Here is a 14,556-nt window from a genome sequence, read left to right as displayed (position 1 = left end):
AGTGTCTGAAAACCAGCTGGAGGTCAGCTATGAGTGGATTCTGACTCCATGACGATTAGAGTTATCTTGAGTGAGTTCTCAAAGAACAGGAGGTCCTGTGTCAGCTTCTTAGAAAAGCCTTTCGCCATTTGCAGTGTTCAGATTATCAGGGGTCAGAGGAGATGAGGAAAAAGCCCCCCCCGCAAGCCTGCTTAGGACAGAGTCAGTCTCTGGGACTCAGAGCTGAGTACGTTTATCATCCAGGCCTGGAAAACGCCTAACCCACCAGCACGTTGGCACTAACTATGCTTCCGAAGTGCCCCACACCTGTCATCTCTCTGCGGCTTTAACGAGGGTAACACCTTCCGCTTTCCCAGGAATACCAGGCTCGCTCGCAAGGACTGGTTAACAATTCTCCTGGTTACCACTGCAGGAGGTCACAGCGCCTTGGAGTCACAGATCCGACAGCTGGACAAAGCCCTCGATGACAGTCACTTCCGGATGCAGCAGACCGAAAATATCATCCGCAGCAGGACTCCCACGGGGCCTGAGCTGGACGCCAGCTACAAGGGCTACGTGAGTATCCTCTGTATCCTGAGGGAGACGTGCCGGGAAATCAGGGTTCTGTGACCAAGCACCTTGTGTCTGAGGCAGGAGGCCTGGGCGTTCTCCCCTGGGGGTCAGGCAGCCTGTTACTAAGTTACCTGTTGACAGAGTGTGTCTGATCCCAGGCCACCAGCCACCATCATGACCCAGCTGCCCCTTTGCATGGGGCCCTTGAGAAGCCTGGCTTTGGGAAAAGTAACAAAATGATTGCAAAATCCACCAGGCATTGCACCAAACCCAATTAATACATTTTGGACTAAGATGAGACTTGAAGAGGCAAGTTCCAGCCAATAGATCACTGGCGGGGAAGCTTCTAAGGCTCTTTTTGTTTTGTTCCCTGGATTTATTGGTTCACTCTGTGACCTTGGAATGGTTTTGTCCTCTATTATTTGTATGCTTTTCTTATTCTAGGGTGGGTGGGGGAAAGTCTGATTAACAGGAGGCTTATGGGTAAAAATGACAAGAAACTGTATGATGTTGTTGTTGTTGTTGTTGTGTGTTGTTGAGCCAGAACCATAGCTGACCCCCCAAGTGCTTTTCAGAGACTTTAATCACACAGAAGGAGACTGCCCATCTGTCTTTCCTGGAGCAACTGGTAAATTAGAACCATATTCCTTTGGCTTGACAGTACAGTTCTCTAATCACTAGGCCACAGAGCTGTGAATTGTTGTTGGTATGCACCATCCAGTTGGAACCGACTCATAGCTGAACCCTCTAAGGTGTTTTTGTTGTTGTTGTTGGTTGCCGTCGAGTAGAGCACAACTCATAGAGACTCTATGAACAAAAGGCCTGAAGCCCCTCTACAACTATCGACATTTATCAAAGTTCACAGAGTTTCTGGAGACGTGTTGTTTAGGAGGTGGATGCCACTCGCAGTAAATTACACAAGAGAAGCTTGCCCACCTTTCTCCTGCAGACCAGCTGGTGGATTCAAACTGCCTGCCTTGGGTTTGGCAGGACCGTTCCTCACCACAAGCCACCAGAGCTCCCTGTATATTATTAGTTAAACTGTTTGTGCGGCTCTTGGTAATTACACAGGAACTCTGTTAGATTTGTGGAGCCTTAGTGAGTTCTGATTCAGTGCTTAGCTGCCACGCTGAAGGTCAGTGGTTCAAATCCACCAGAAGCTCACAAGGAAAAAGATAAGGCAGTCTGATTCAGTAAAGATTTAAGTCTCAGAAACCTTAAGAGGTGTGTTACTCTGTCTTGCAGAGTTGCTTTGAGTCAGAATGACTCAACAGCCCTGGACTTGTTTGTTGTTAGCTCCTCCCAAGAATGCCTCTACAAATAAAGGGAATTTTCAAGGCAGTCTCTTTCCTGCAAGTATCTCTTCACATCCTTTGTGAAAGGAAAGATATGTTATTGCTTTTGTTAGGTGTCCTCGGATTAACTAAAGACAAAACTGTGCCAACCTCACAATCACTAGGGTGTTTGAGCCCCATGTGGGATCTTTGTCCATGAGGTTTCTGCTGCTAATTTTCAGAAGTGTATCACCAGGCCTTTCTTCCTTGCCTTAGTCCAGAATCTCTGCTGAAACCTGTCCACCATGGGTAGCCCTGCTGCTATTTAAAATACCAGTGGCTTAGCTCCCAGCCTCAAAGCAATATACAGGCCACCACAGGAGGAAAGACTGACTGTGAATGGTGGAAGTCTTTTGAATAAGGTTAAAGTTCTCCCAGTCACAGAAGAGTAAGGAATCATGTGTTTGTTTTCCGTCCTTCTTACTTAGCCTACTCTACCAGCTATGAGCCAGTGGAACTTCCCTTCTTTAAAGGATAATTTGATTTTCTGATGAGCTTGTTGGCATCACTGACACTATGCTTAACCTCAAGCAAAATAATCAAAGTAACTTAATAGCATTTGGATTGTTAAAGAATTTGAATGTCAGCTTTATGTTTAGTGTCACCGGAGTGCCCGGCATGGGATGAAAATGATGTTGGAATCTTTTTCTTTGATAACAACTCCATCCCTAAATACCTATGAAGATACTTAAATTTTCTCAAGAAACATCTTGATTTAATGTGAAAAATAGTTCCTTTGAGATTTGTGGTAATATTGTTACATGTGGTGATATTATTGTAAATTATATTCTATTATTTATGATACTATCACTATTTCCCCCACATTTTCATTTAAGGATGGGAAAGAGGGAACAAGTTTACAAAAACTGTTTTATGGCCAAATGACAGCTTTGAGTTTTTAAATTGGGCTATTTCTAGCTGTCTTGATTCAAGAACTTAAAAGCAATTTTGAGAACAGTCCTTACAAACCTTATTAGCAAAATAAGGTCCACTTATTGTATCTATGAAAATTAAAGGATCACTTATTGTATCTATGAATCTACCATCTGTTTAAAAACATATTTTTCACCATTAGCTCATTTTAACATCACAGGAGACTCTCTACAGAGAAGTAAAACAGCCACGGTGAGGGCTGAGCAACTCCCAAGTACTATTTTCCAGAATCCCTTCCTCTGGCGGGAACCGTAATCCCTGGGGCCTGTGTTTTATGTCCGACCAGATGAAGCTGCTGGGAGAATGCAGCGGCAGCATGGACTCCGTGAAGAGGCTGGAGCGCAAACTCAGGGAGGAAGAGGAGAACTTCCCCGGCTTTGTTAACCTGGACAGCACCGAAGCCCAGACAGCTGGTAAGTCAACCAGGAATGAAATCAAAGGCACTGAAGCACTTTGCTACATGTCCGTAGTGTTACTGTGGAAGAAATACCAGGAGAGGGCAGCTTTAAGGAACAAATGTTTTTTCTCACTGTTCCTGAAGCTGAAAGTCCAAATCAGGGCCCTGATCTTGTCAGTTCCTACTTGTAGGTAGTCAGGGGCATTGATTCTATGGTTCCTCAGCTTACAAATGAGCCTCAGTGTGTATGAGAGTGAGAGTCTCTATTCTAGAACTCTTGTCACTAAGAAGTGATTTGATTTAGGATATAGGACATGATGTAGGACATGAGGACGCGGGAGACTATTATGATAGTTTTTTTCATGCTCTGTTTTAAAGCATACATCTAATGTATGGAGTCAGGAATTTCACACATGTGTTCTCAGTCACACTGTAGACGAGGACCAGGAATTGAATGCTTTCTTCATATTACTGCTTTGGCTCTTTAGTCTGTTCAAGTTGTATTACTCCTTTTTTTCTAACTCTATTACTTTATTTTTTTTTAAATTTTCTACTAGTTTATCTACAAAATTTGAATACATTGTTTTCAAGAACAAATTCTTTCAATTTCCCTCACGCTCCTATCAAATTGTACAACTCCATGATTAATTCCCCACCACACACACACACACATCCTCATCCCTCTGATTCTAACCTCTCCCACCCGTCTTGGATCCTTACACTCATTCTACAGTAATTATTTTATACAACATTTATCCTTATGGGACTGAGTCATTTTACTCAGCATAATGCTCTCCAGTCCCTCCCAAGTTAGGTTATAATTTACAAAATCATTGCTCCTTCGTGCTGCATAGTATTCCATTGTGAGATTGTACCATAATTTCTCAATCCATTCGTTTGTGGTTGGATATTTAGGCTGTTTACATGTTCTTGCGATGGTGAATAATGCTGCTATGACCACTGGCATACAAATCTGTGCTTCAGTTTTCATTTTCTCAGGGTATATTTCCAAATAGTGGAATAGCTGGGTCATATGGAATTTCTGTTTTACCATATGACTCAGCTAACTCTATTTCTTTAAAAATGCAGGCAGGAAAAGCAGAGCCATTCAGATGTGTCTCCAGATGCCAGCAAGAACGGAAGTGCCCTGCAGAATTCCTTCTACCCCACTGATCTTGAGTTAGCCCGAGATTTGTCTTGAAAGCGTTCCCTTTGTGCCGTGTGTGGAGAAGACACCTGACTGCCGTTCTGTGTGTGTCCCTTCAGGTGTGATCGACCGATGGGAGCTCCTCCAGGCACAGGCGCTCAGCAAGGAGCGGAGGATGAAGCAGAACCTCCAGAAGTGGCAGCAGTTCCAGTCGGACTTGAACAGCATCTGGGCTTGGCTGGGCGAGACGGAGGAGGAACTGGAGCATCTGCGGCGCCTGCAGCCCAGCACTGACATCCACACCATTGAGCTGCGGATAAAGACCCTCAAGGTACTTTTTCCAGCCTTCCCACGGAGCCAGGCGAAAGGCTGCTGGGGCCTCAGAGGAAATGACCGGCTCAGCTGTTTCATAATTACTGCCCCCACCTCCAAAAAAACCTAAACCTATTGCTATGAGTGGATTCTAGTTCATGCTGACTCTGCATGTTACAGAGTAGAAATAGTACTCTCTTGGCTGGCATCTTTATGGAAGTTGATTGCCAGGTCTTTCTTCCACGGCACAAACGGGTCAGTTCAAGACAGTAGCCCTTCGGTTGATAATTAATAGCAAATTACCCTCTGTAATCATGAAAAACCCAAACTCACTCCTAGGTCATCAGTTCTGACTTCTAGAGACTCTGTATCTGGTTTCTGAGGCTGTAAATCTCTATTCGAGGAAATTGCACATCTTTTCCCTCCAAAGTGAATGTGAACTGCTGACCATTCATTAACAGCCTGATAGGTTTCATATGATGATGCCGGATATCCTCAATGATTGCACAACCGTAGATAAATGGCGTATCAGAAATGAAAAAGAGCTCCATTCTGTTCCTGCCTTCTAAGCAACAATCTCTTGATGACCCTTCACCGGATTTCTGAGGCTGGAGATGTTAACCGGAGCAGCCGATCTCTTACAAAGCAGCCAGCCCTTTTGTTAGTATCCCTATGCTTAGCTTGCTATTTACCACCAGGGCTTCTGTTCTGACCCAGCCATCCCATATCACAGCAGCCAACCACGCAGTGGCCGCTAACAGCAGCGAACTGTGGTGAAAGGCCTCACAGGTGTCCTTGGTTTGGGCCTGGGTAGGTGGGCACACAGGATGTTGTTGTCGTTGAGGCTGGATTGTCAACAGAGGTAGCTTGGAGTCATTTCCAACTCTGCAGACAGCAGAACCAACCACTGTACCATTCTCACTATGGTTGCTGTGCTGAAACCCATCGTTTCAATCCAGCTTGCTGGGAGTTTTCGTCGTTTTCGCTGACTCCCTGCTTTCCAAGCATGAGGTCTTTCTCCAGGGAATGACCCCTCCTCATAAAAAATGTCCAATGTGTGTGAGATGAAGTCTCACCGACCTTGCTTCTAAAGAACATCAAGGCTGTACTTTTTCCAAAACAGGTTTGCTGACTTTTCTGGCAGTCCGTAGGAGCTTCAGCATTCTTTGTCAACACCAATATTCAAAGACATCCATTTTTCCTTGTTCGTTGTCCAACTGTCAGGTGCACCTTCATCCTTAAAAAGACAGCAGCTTTGCTTTTTAACACTTCAAAGAGGTCTTTTGCAACTATTTGCCCAGTGCCATACACTGATCTCTCGACTGGCCTTCCATGAGTATTGATCTAAATGAAATGCAATTGTTAATGTCAGTCTTACTTCCCTTCATCGTGAGGTTACTGATTGATCCAGTTGTGGGATTTGTATTAACGTGAGAGTATAATCCACACTCAAATCTGTGGTCATTGACCTTCATCAGTAAGTGCCTCCAGTCCTCCTCATGTTCAGAAAGCAAGGAGTACAAGATAGCTTCCCTTAGCTCTATTGTTCAAGCTTGAAAATCCTACTTAGCTCAGTTATTAAAAACATTAACATGTAGAACTTCACTGTGAACCAAACATACCGTGGATGGAGGCTCTATTTTTCCTTAACAGTTCTTCTGGTCCAATTCTTTGTTGGAAATTTCTTTAATAGTTCTTCGGGTCCAATTCTTTGTTGGGTGTATCTTTAATAGTTCTTCGGGTCCAATTCTTTGTTGGAAATTTCTTTAATAGTTTTTCTGGTCCAATTCTTTGTTGGGTGTTTCTCTAATAGTTCTTCTGGTCCAGTTCTTTGTTGGGTGAGCATCAAGATTTGATCCTTCTCAGGGTTTAATTCCCCAGACTTTCTAGCCCCAGGGGTTAACTATGTGGTTTTTTTATGTGTCTGTGGGTTTAGTGTAGACTGTTTATTTCCGGTTGACATTTTTTACCTCTTGCTCTTGTTTGTTGCATTGTTTTGTCTTGAAATTCTAGAGAGAGAAACAAATCCTGCCACAAACTCAAACAGCTGTATCTTGGCTGAATGGCCTTAGCACCAGGGCCACCAATTTCAGGACAAAGCATCGGATAGGAGCCACCCCTTAAAATGTCTGGGTTATAAACCACAATTTTCCGCAGGACACTTAAATGACATCCAAACCTCTTCTGAGACAAAATAAGATAATGTTGCCATTATTACTAAATTCCTTAAAGAGTTGATGGACCTAAATAGAGGGTTGTTGTATTGATTCCAGCTCATGGTCATCCCACATCCAACAGAAGGAAATGCTGTCTGGTCCTAAGTCCTTTTTCACAGTCACTCACGCCCTTTATTTTGGCCACTGTGTATTTTGTGCTTCCAGCCTCAGAGGTCCGTCTGCCAACAGTGCATCGGACAGTGTTCCCTTGAGATCCACAGAATTTTCATTCACTAATTTTTCAAATTAGACTGTCAGGCCTTTCTTTCTAGTCTTAGTGTAGAAGTGCCACTGAAACCTGTCCCCCACTGGTGGGTGGCCTTGCAGGTCATTGAAATACTGGCAGCATGTCTTCCAGCATCACAGCAACACACAGGCCACCAGAGTGTGACACACTTGACAGGTGACCAGCAAGGACGGGGCAGGAACATGAGGTTTGGCAAGTCAGCCGTCTGTTAATGAAACTACTTCTCCACATTTTCCTGACATTTTTAAACTTTGGTTTCCTTTCTCCATACTGTTTTCTAACCTGCTGTTTCTGTCATTGTACTTGCATTTAATCATGTTCCCTAAAAACAAACCTAGTGCCGTTGAAACGATTCCAGCACCTAACAGCCCTGTGGGGTGATTGTGAGTATTATCATCGGATCGTGTAGATGGTACAGGATTCAAATCTCCTGTTCATAAAGTTACTATGAGTCATAGATGATTAACAACAATTGCATATGTGCTTTATATATATATTATATGTTTTATATATCTGTATCTATATCTATCTATGTAGTTTGAAGCTTTGGTGGTCTAAACTAATGGCCCTTGACCTTCCCAGCCTGAGAATTTTCATGAAAGCAGACTGTTTCCTCTTTCTGCCACGGGGTGACTGTTGAGTTTGAACCTCTGACTTTCTAGTTATGGCTGAACGCTTTACCCATAGTGTCAGGAGATCTGCTCTCATTGTGTTTGGAACCTTTTTAAAAGTGAAAAGCTATGGCAAACTGAAAACACGACTGGACTTGTGAGGAGTTGTAAGGAAACGTGCCTACACAGCTGTGGTTTCCCTGACTGCTCCCCGGACCTCCGTGTGGGATCTTTACACCAAACACAGGGGGATGATCATGCATTCAGGTGTTCTCAGGGTCCAGCTCTGGACTTTTCAAGAGAACAAAGGTGAAAACCAGATGCCTGGTTTTGTAGAATCAGGCCAAGCGAGTAATTGATGGCATGCGTAGTTCTTCCCCTTGGCTTTCACATGAAAGTGACCTGTGACCCGGGCAGCGTTCTCAGGGCGAGTCACCGCTCATGTGACTCCAGCCACCTGGAATCCGTGTGGCCCTGGGACCCACTTCCTTACCAGACTTTCCACTGCCCCCTTATACACACGTTTGCACACCACTCACCGGGGACAGTGGGACTGCCCACACTGGGGCAGTGCTGGGGTCCTGCTTGGAAAACTCCAAGAGATGCTTTTTTTGTTGGTTTGGTGTGGAGGTGATGGAAGTTGCACATAGAGGCCCAAGTTTACCACACACATTCCTTCGTCTGGAGCAAAAGATCATGATGGGTTCCTGTAAAATTCCTCTTCATTCTAGTTATTGCAGCTTTCTTTCTTCAACATTTTGTAATTTCCATCTCTCATCAAGGACCTCTCTAAAGTGTTAAGGATCAATGATGTCAGTTTAAAGACTAAGATGCATCTGATTTATGCCGCAAATGGTATAAATGGTGTTTTCAATTACTTATGAAGCATCTCAAAGTTGCACAGTGATTATAGATTAAAGAAGAAGAATCTATGCCTTTGAGTTATTGTGTTGAAGAAGAATACTGAATATCCAATGGCCTGCCAGAAGAAGAAATAATTTTGCCTTGGAGAAAGTACAACCAAGGTGCTTCCTGGAGGGAAGGATGATAAAAATCTTCATCTTACATACTTTGGGCATGTTGTCAGGAGAGGCGGGGCCTTGGAAAAGCGCATCATGCTTGAAAGTTGAAAGAAAGGAAGAGCCTCAAGGGAGTGGATTGACATGGTGACTGTACCCATGGGCCCAAGTATATCAGAGATGACTGGAATGGCACTGGATAGGACAAGGTTCAGATTCATAGTTCAGAGTCACTTTGACCTAAGAACAAACAATAAATCCCCAACCCCATGGAAGCCATTCTGAAACATTTAATGAGCTTTCTTTGTTCATGCATGTTCTTGGAAAGCACAGAAGGTGTGTGTGTGTGTGTGTGTGTGTGTGTGTGTGTGTGTGTGTGTGTATGTATGTGTACACGCTCATGCATTTTGAATTACAGATGCCATTGTGTTCCACACAACATTCTGTTTCTGATTGCTTCACTGTCCACCACACCGTCTTAAGATTGACCCTTTGTTATCCAGGCTTTATTGCATCTATTTCTTCTAGTGGTTACGTATTCCTCAGTGTTGTGCACTCATCATAGTTCTCTGTTGTTAGTTGCCCATTGAGTCTACTCTAACTGATGGTACATCCATGTGTGCAAAACGGAACTTCTTGGGGTGGGGTCCAAAACTATGACCTTTTGGGAGCAGATCTCCAGACCTTTTGTCTGAGGTACCTATATATGGGAGCTGCCAGCCTTTGTTGTTGTTTGTTTTATTGTGTGCTGTCAAGTCAGAACTGACCCGTAGCTGACCCTCCAGAAGATTTTCATAGGCAGTAAATCACACAGGAGGAGATTGCCCATCCTTCTTCCACAGAGCAGCTGGTGGATTTGGGATCACCCTTTTTCCACAGAGCAGCTGGTGGATTTGGGAACCACGTGCCTTTGGGATTGCAATGCAGCTTCTTGACACGAGGCCACCAGAGCTCCTGAGTTAGTAGTCCAGCATTTGTGTCATCTGGGGATACTCCTCCTCTTCTTCTCCAATAATTTACACACACTTTGAGGGAAACATCCAGGAATACTCTCAAGACCAGTTTTAATGACTGACTCCTTGGCAGAGGCGTGGGGTTTAGTAGCAGAATGGCTGCTGTTTCAAGGGTCTTCCACTTCTTTTGACCACGTTTTTGTCACAGGTGCCCTTGTTTGACCATTCTTCCTCTTTGCAGGAGCTGCAGAAAGCTCTGGACCACCGCAAGGCCATCATTCTCTCCATCAACCTGTGCAGCCCCGAGTTCATGCAGACAGACAGCGAGGAGAGCCGGCAGCTGCAGGACCGCCTGTCCCGGATGAACGGCCGCTGGGACCGCGTGTGCTCTCTGCTGGAGGAGTGGCGGGGCTCGCTCCAGGACGCGCTGATACAGTGCCAGGTCTCAGGGCTGCGGGTGGGCAGTGCTCTGTGGGCCGGCTTCTCCCCAGGCTCCCTCTGACTTGATTGGCCATACTTAGTAAACCAGCGGCTGTTGAGTCCTTCCCAATGGCATCAAGCCCCTGTGCACCTGAGTAGGCCTGTGCTCCATTGAGTTGTCAGTGGCTAATTTTTCAGAAGTACAGCAATGATGTCACTCTAGAGACTAAGTTGTGCCTGATCTGGGCTATAGTCTTCACAATTGCTTGCTATGCATCAGACAACTGAACAATGACTAGGGATGATAGAAAGAGAATTGATACCTTTGAGCTGTGATGCTAGAGAAGAGTGTTGAATGTGCCATGGACTTCTAGGAGAACAAACAGATTCATCCTAGAGAGGGTGAAATCAGGCTGCTCCATGAAGGCAAGGATTCTGAAGCTTCGTCTGACATAATTTGGACATGTTAAAAGAAGGGACCAGTCCTTGGAGAGGGATGTCATTCATGGGAGGGTGGAGGGACAGTGCAGGAGAGGAAGACCATCGATGAGATGGATTGATTCAGTGACTACGGCAATGGTAGTAGGTGTGTCAGAGATAGTAAGGTTGGCACAGGATAGAGCAGGGTTTAGGACTTTTGTACATAATAGGGTCTCTGTGAGTTGCAGGCGACTTGATGGCACACACAACAACAACAACAGCTTTTTTACGAGACACCTCTAGGTACGTTCAAACTGCCAGCGTTTTCGTTAGCTGCCAAGTGTGTGGACCATTTTCACTCCTCAGGGCACTCCCCAGAGTCAGTACTTGAATGAGGTCACCTGGTTTCCGGACTCTCCTTTTACTCTATCATTTGCGCATGTGAGGAAGGGTCCAAGGCCGCGAGACTCCGTCTTCTTTCCCATTAATCTCCATCCGTCTGTCCCCACGCTTCCTACTTTCACTCGTTCACTTAGTCCATTCATTTGTTCTGCAAATACTTTCCAAGCACTTTGCACACATCTCTTAGTCTTCAAAGTGAGCAGGACCCTTTCTTACCCCCACGGTGACATGATGGCAGTCCACTGTACAGTGATATTGTGCAGAGCACTTGGGTCATAGCTGGGCTCTATGTCTACCAGCAAAGGCAGCCAGTAAACATATGAGTAGATATGGAACTAAGATGCTTCTAGAGTTTCACAGTGAGAGCAGCTGAGAGAAGTCACTTTGTAGAGTGGTCGGAGGTGCTTCGCAGATGTTGGAGTGGTCACTGGAAGGCGGTTCCTGTGAAAGAGGCCTCACACATACATTTCAGAAGCAAGGAAGGCATGAGGGTCTTTAAGGAGAGAAAAGATGCCCTTGTGAACAGTTTGAGGTATGAGCCAGGGAGAGATCGGAGAGCTTGGGGGGGTGCTCAGGGAGCAGGTCGTTCGTGGCCAGCAGGCGTTCCAACTGCAGGTAGAAACGGCTGAAGAATTTGAAACCTGCTCTCGAGGTGGTGCCTCAGGTGGATTTGTGCTTTTCTCTTTAAAAAAGCACTTGATATATTTTTTTAATTAATTATGCCTCATGGTGATGCCATGCGTCTCAAAATAGGACTGGTTCCATTGAGTTTTCATTCAAGACATCTCAGGATAGACTCAAACTCCAGCATTTTTGGTTTGTAGCCAAGTGTGGTAATGTCTCAAGATCTGCAAGGGTGATACTTGTTGTTGTTATGTGCTGTTGAGTCACTTGCGACTCATAGCGACCCTATGTACAACAGCCCTAAACTCTGCTCAGTTCTGTGCCAGTCTCACTGTCTCTGATACACCCATCCAGATTATCCCAGTCACTGAATCAATCCACCTCATAGAGCTCCTTGAAAGCAGGTAGTCTTGCTTCTGGTTCACCTCTGTGTCTACCCCTAGGACAGCCTCAGGCCTTCTGAGAGTAGGCATTGAATGAAGGAGTGAATGATGATAATGGTAAATGAAGGGCACATGGGATTGAATAGAAATCTTAAAGATGGGGAAATTTGAATGTTCAGAGAAAGGAGAGCAGAATTGCTTGTGCTTCCTTGAGTGCAATTCATCGATCTAAATGGTCTAAACACCCCATTCTTCTTTCTACTTTCAAATAAGTAGATTGATGTCACATCTTTTTATGTCTAAGTATTCCTCACAGAGTAAATGAAGATATTTTAAATGAAGATATTTTTGGTAGGACCATCAGCTCAGATATCCTGGCAGTACCATTTCCCTCCTCTTGAAAACATCTTTGTCAGTAGTAGCAATATGTTGTTGTTAGGTGCTGTCGAGTATGGCTCATAGAGACCCTATGAACAACAGATCGGAAGTCTGTCCTGCCCTGTGCCACTGTCACAATCTTTGACACACTCAAGCCTATCGCTGTAGTCACTGTGTCAATCCACCTGGATGAAGTTCTTCCTCTCTTCTGCAGACCCCACACCTTTCCAAGCATGATGTCCTTCTCCAATGTCAAAGTATGTGAGATGAAGCTTCATCAGCCTTGCCTCCAAGGACCATTCTGGCTGCACTTTCTCCAAGACATATCTGTTCTTATGCAATCAATGAGATATTCAGCACTCTTTTCCAGAAACACAGTTCAAAGGCACCAGTTTTTATTTTTTCATTCTTATCTGGGTCTTTGTCTGACATATTTTGGACATGTTGTAAGGAGGGACAGGTCCTTGGAGAGGGACATCATGCTTGGGATGGTAGAGGGACAGCACAGGAGGGGAAGACCCTCTATGAGGTGGATTGATTCAGTGACTGGGGTAATCGGGATGGGTGTGTCGGAGGCAGTGCTATTGGCACAGGATAGAGCAGGGTTTAGGGCTGTTGTACACAGGGTTCCTATGAGTCGCAAACGACTCGACGGCACATAACAATAACAACAACAACAACAACAACATCTATCTCTCAGCAGCATAGCAAGTGTCTGTCAGTTTGCTATTCTGAGGTAACTTGTGGGTGCTGTGATGTTAAAGACTGTGCCACCAGTGTGTCAAATGTCAGAGGGGTCACCCATGGTGGACGAGTTTCAGTAGAGCTCCCAGATTAAGACAGACTAGGAAGAAGGATTGGCTATCCACTTCTGAAACAGTACGTGTCTGAAAACTCAATGAAAAACAGAGAAATATGGACAGTTAAAGGTGTTCAAGGTAGAGCCCAGATTAGAAGTCAATCAAAATGAGGAGAAATAGCTACAAACATCCTTCAGTGGCTGGAATATGGAACATACTGAGTATGAATGTTGTTATTGGTGTTGTTCTTGTTATGTGCCATCCAGCTGCCCATGACTCACAATGTCTTTATGAACCATAGCTCTGAACTCTGCCCTGTCCTGAGCTAGTCTCACCAACTCTGACACATGTATTCCCATTGCCCCATTTACTGTGTCAGTCCATCTCTTCCGGGGTCTTCCTCTCCTGTGCTGTTGGTTTTGACTCACAGTAACACCAGCATGAAGTACCGCGCAGGGCGGCACCATCCTCGTTCCCCTGTTATGTTTGAGTCTGTTACTGCAGTGAGTCTGCCCATCTTAGTAAGGCTCGTCTTCTTCTTTTGCTGACCTTTCTACTGTCCCAAGCATGGCTCCTTCTCCAGGAACTGGTCACACTCCTCCTAAGTGTCCAAAGTGCCTGACAAGTTTTCCCAGCCTCACTTCTAAGGAATGCGTTGGCTGTACTTCTCCAAGAAAGATAGTTCATTCTTCTGGCAGTTCATTGTCTAGTCAATGTTATTTACCAGCGCGTAATTCACAAAGTCATCATGAGGGTCAGGGCGAAACCACAGGTTTGCACAGTTTGGTATATGGACGGAGAAGGTGAAGGAAATGGGAAGGATCCAGCTGGGACATAGAAAGACAGGGTAATAATGGGCAAGGTCCAGTGGATTAATTATATAAAACAAAATGCATGGAAATGATTGTATGAAACACAATAAGAATGGCAAATAGTGTGAAACACAATGTATATCAGCTTTGTAAGCTAATCATTGTAAAATAAAATAAAAAAATCAGCCACCACCCAAACTCAATGGCAATGGAGATAAAGGACTTGAATAGACATTTCACCAAAGTTGACACTCAGATGACCACCAAACACATGAAGACACACTCAGGTCCATAAACCACCAGAGAGACACAGACCAAAACCCTAATGAGGTAGCATTGCACCCCTGTTAAGCATGGTCTAAACATGACTAGGGAGGATAGAAGGAGAAATGATGCCTTTGAGCGGTGGTGCTGGAGAAGAGTATTGAGGGTACCATGGACTGCCAAGATAACGAACAGATTCATCCTGAAGAGGGTTAAACCAGGCTGCTCCTTGGAGGCAAGGATTCTGGGGCTTCGTCTGACATACTTTGGACATTTTGTAAGGAGAGACCCCTTGGAGAAGGACATCATGCTTGGGAGGGTGGAAGGATGGC

At 44.8% G+C, this 14,556-nt stretch overlaps 1 protein-coding gene across 1 annotated transcript in view; it reads left to right on the top strand.

The window, feature by feature from the left end:
* The window catches only part of SYNE1 (spectrin repeat containing, nuclear envelope 1), a 644,155-nt gene that overhangs the window by 607,947 nt on the left and 21,652 nt on the right, over window positions 1-14,556 (top strand). Inside the window, exons 135-138 of the mRNA XM_006882743.1 lie at window positions 413-555; window positions 3,106-3,232; window positions 4,483-4,694; window positions 9,963-10,163. Coding sequence (XP_006882805.1) covers window positions 413-555; window positions 3,106-3,232; window positions 4,483-4,694; window positions 9,963-10,163 — 683 coding nt within the window. The remainder of the gene's footprint in view (window positions 1-412; window positions 556-3,105; window positions 3,233-4,482; window positions 4,695-9,962; window positions 10,164-14,556) is intronic.

This window comes from Elephantulus edwardii, unplaced genomic scaffold, assembly GCF_000299155.1.
Source record: "Elephantulus edwardii isolate Elephantulus edwardi_28Jun2011 unplaced genomic scaffold, EleEdw1.0 scaffold00024, whole genome shotgun sequence".
In the NCBI taxonomy this organism is placed as follows: domain Eukaryota; kingdom Metazoa; phylum Chordata; class Mammalia; order Macroscelidea; family Macroscelididae; genus Elephantulus; species Elephantulus edwardii.
This window is presented reverse-complemented; position numbering and strand designations above follow the sequence as displayed.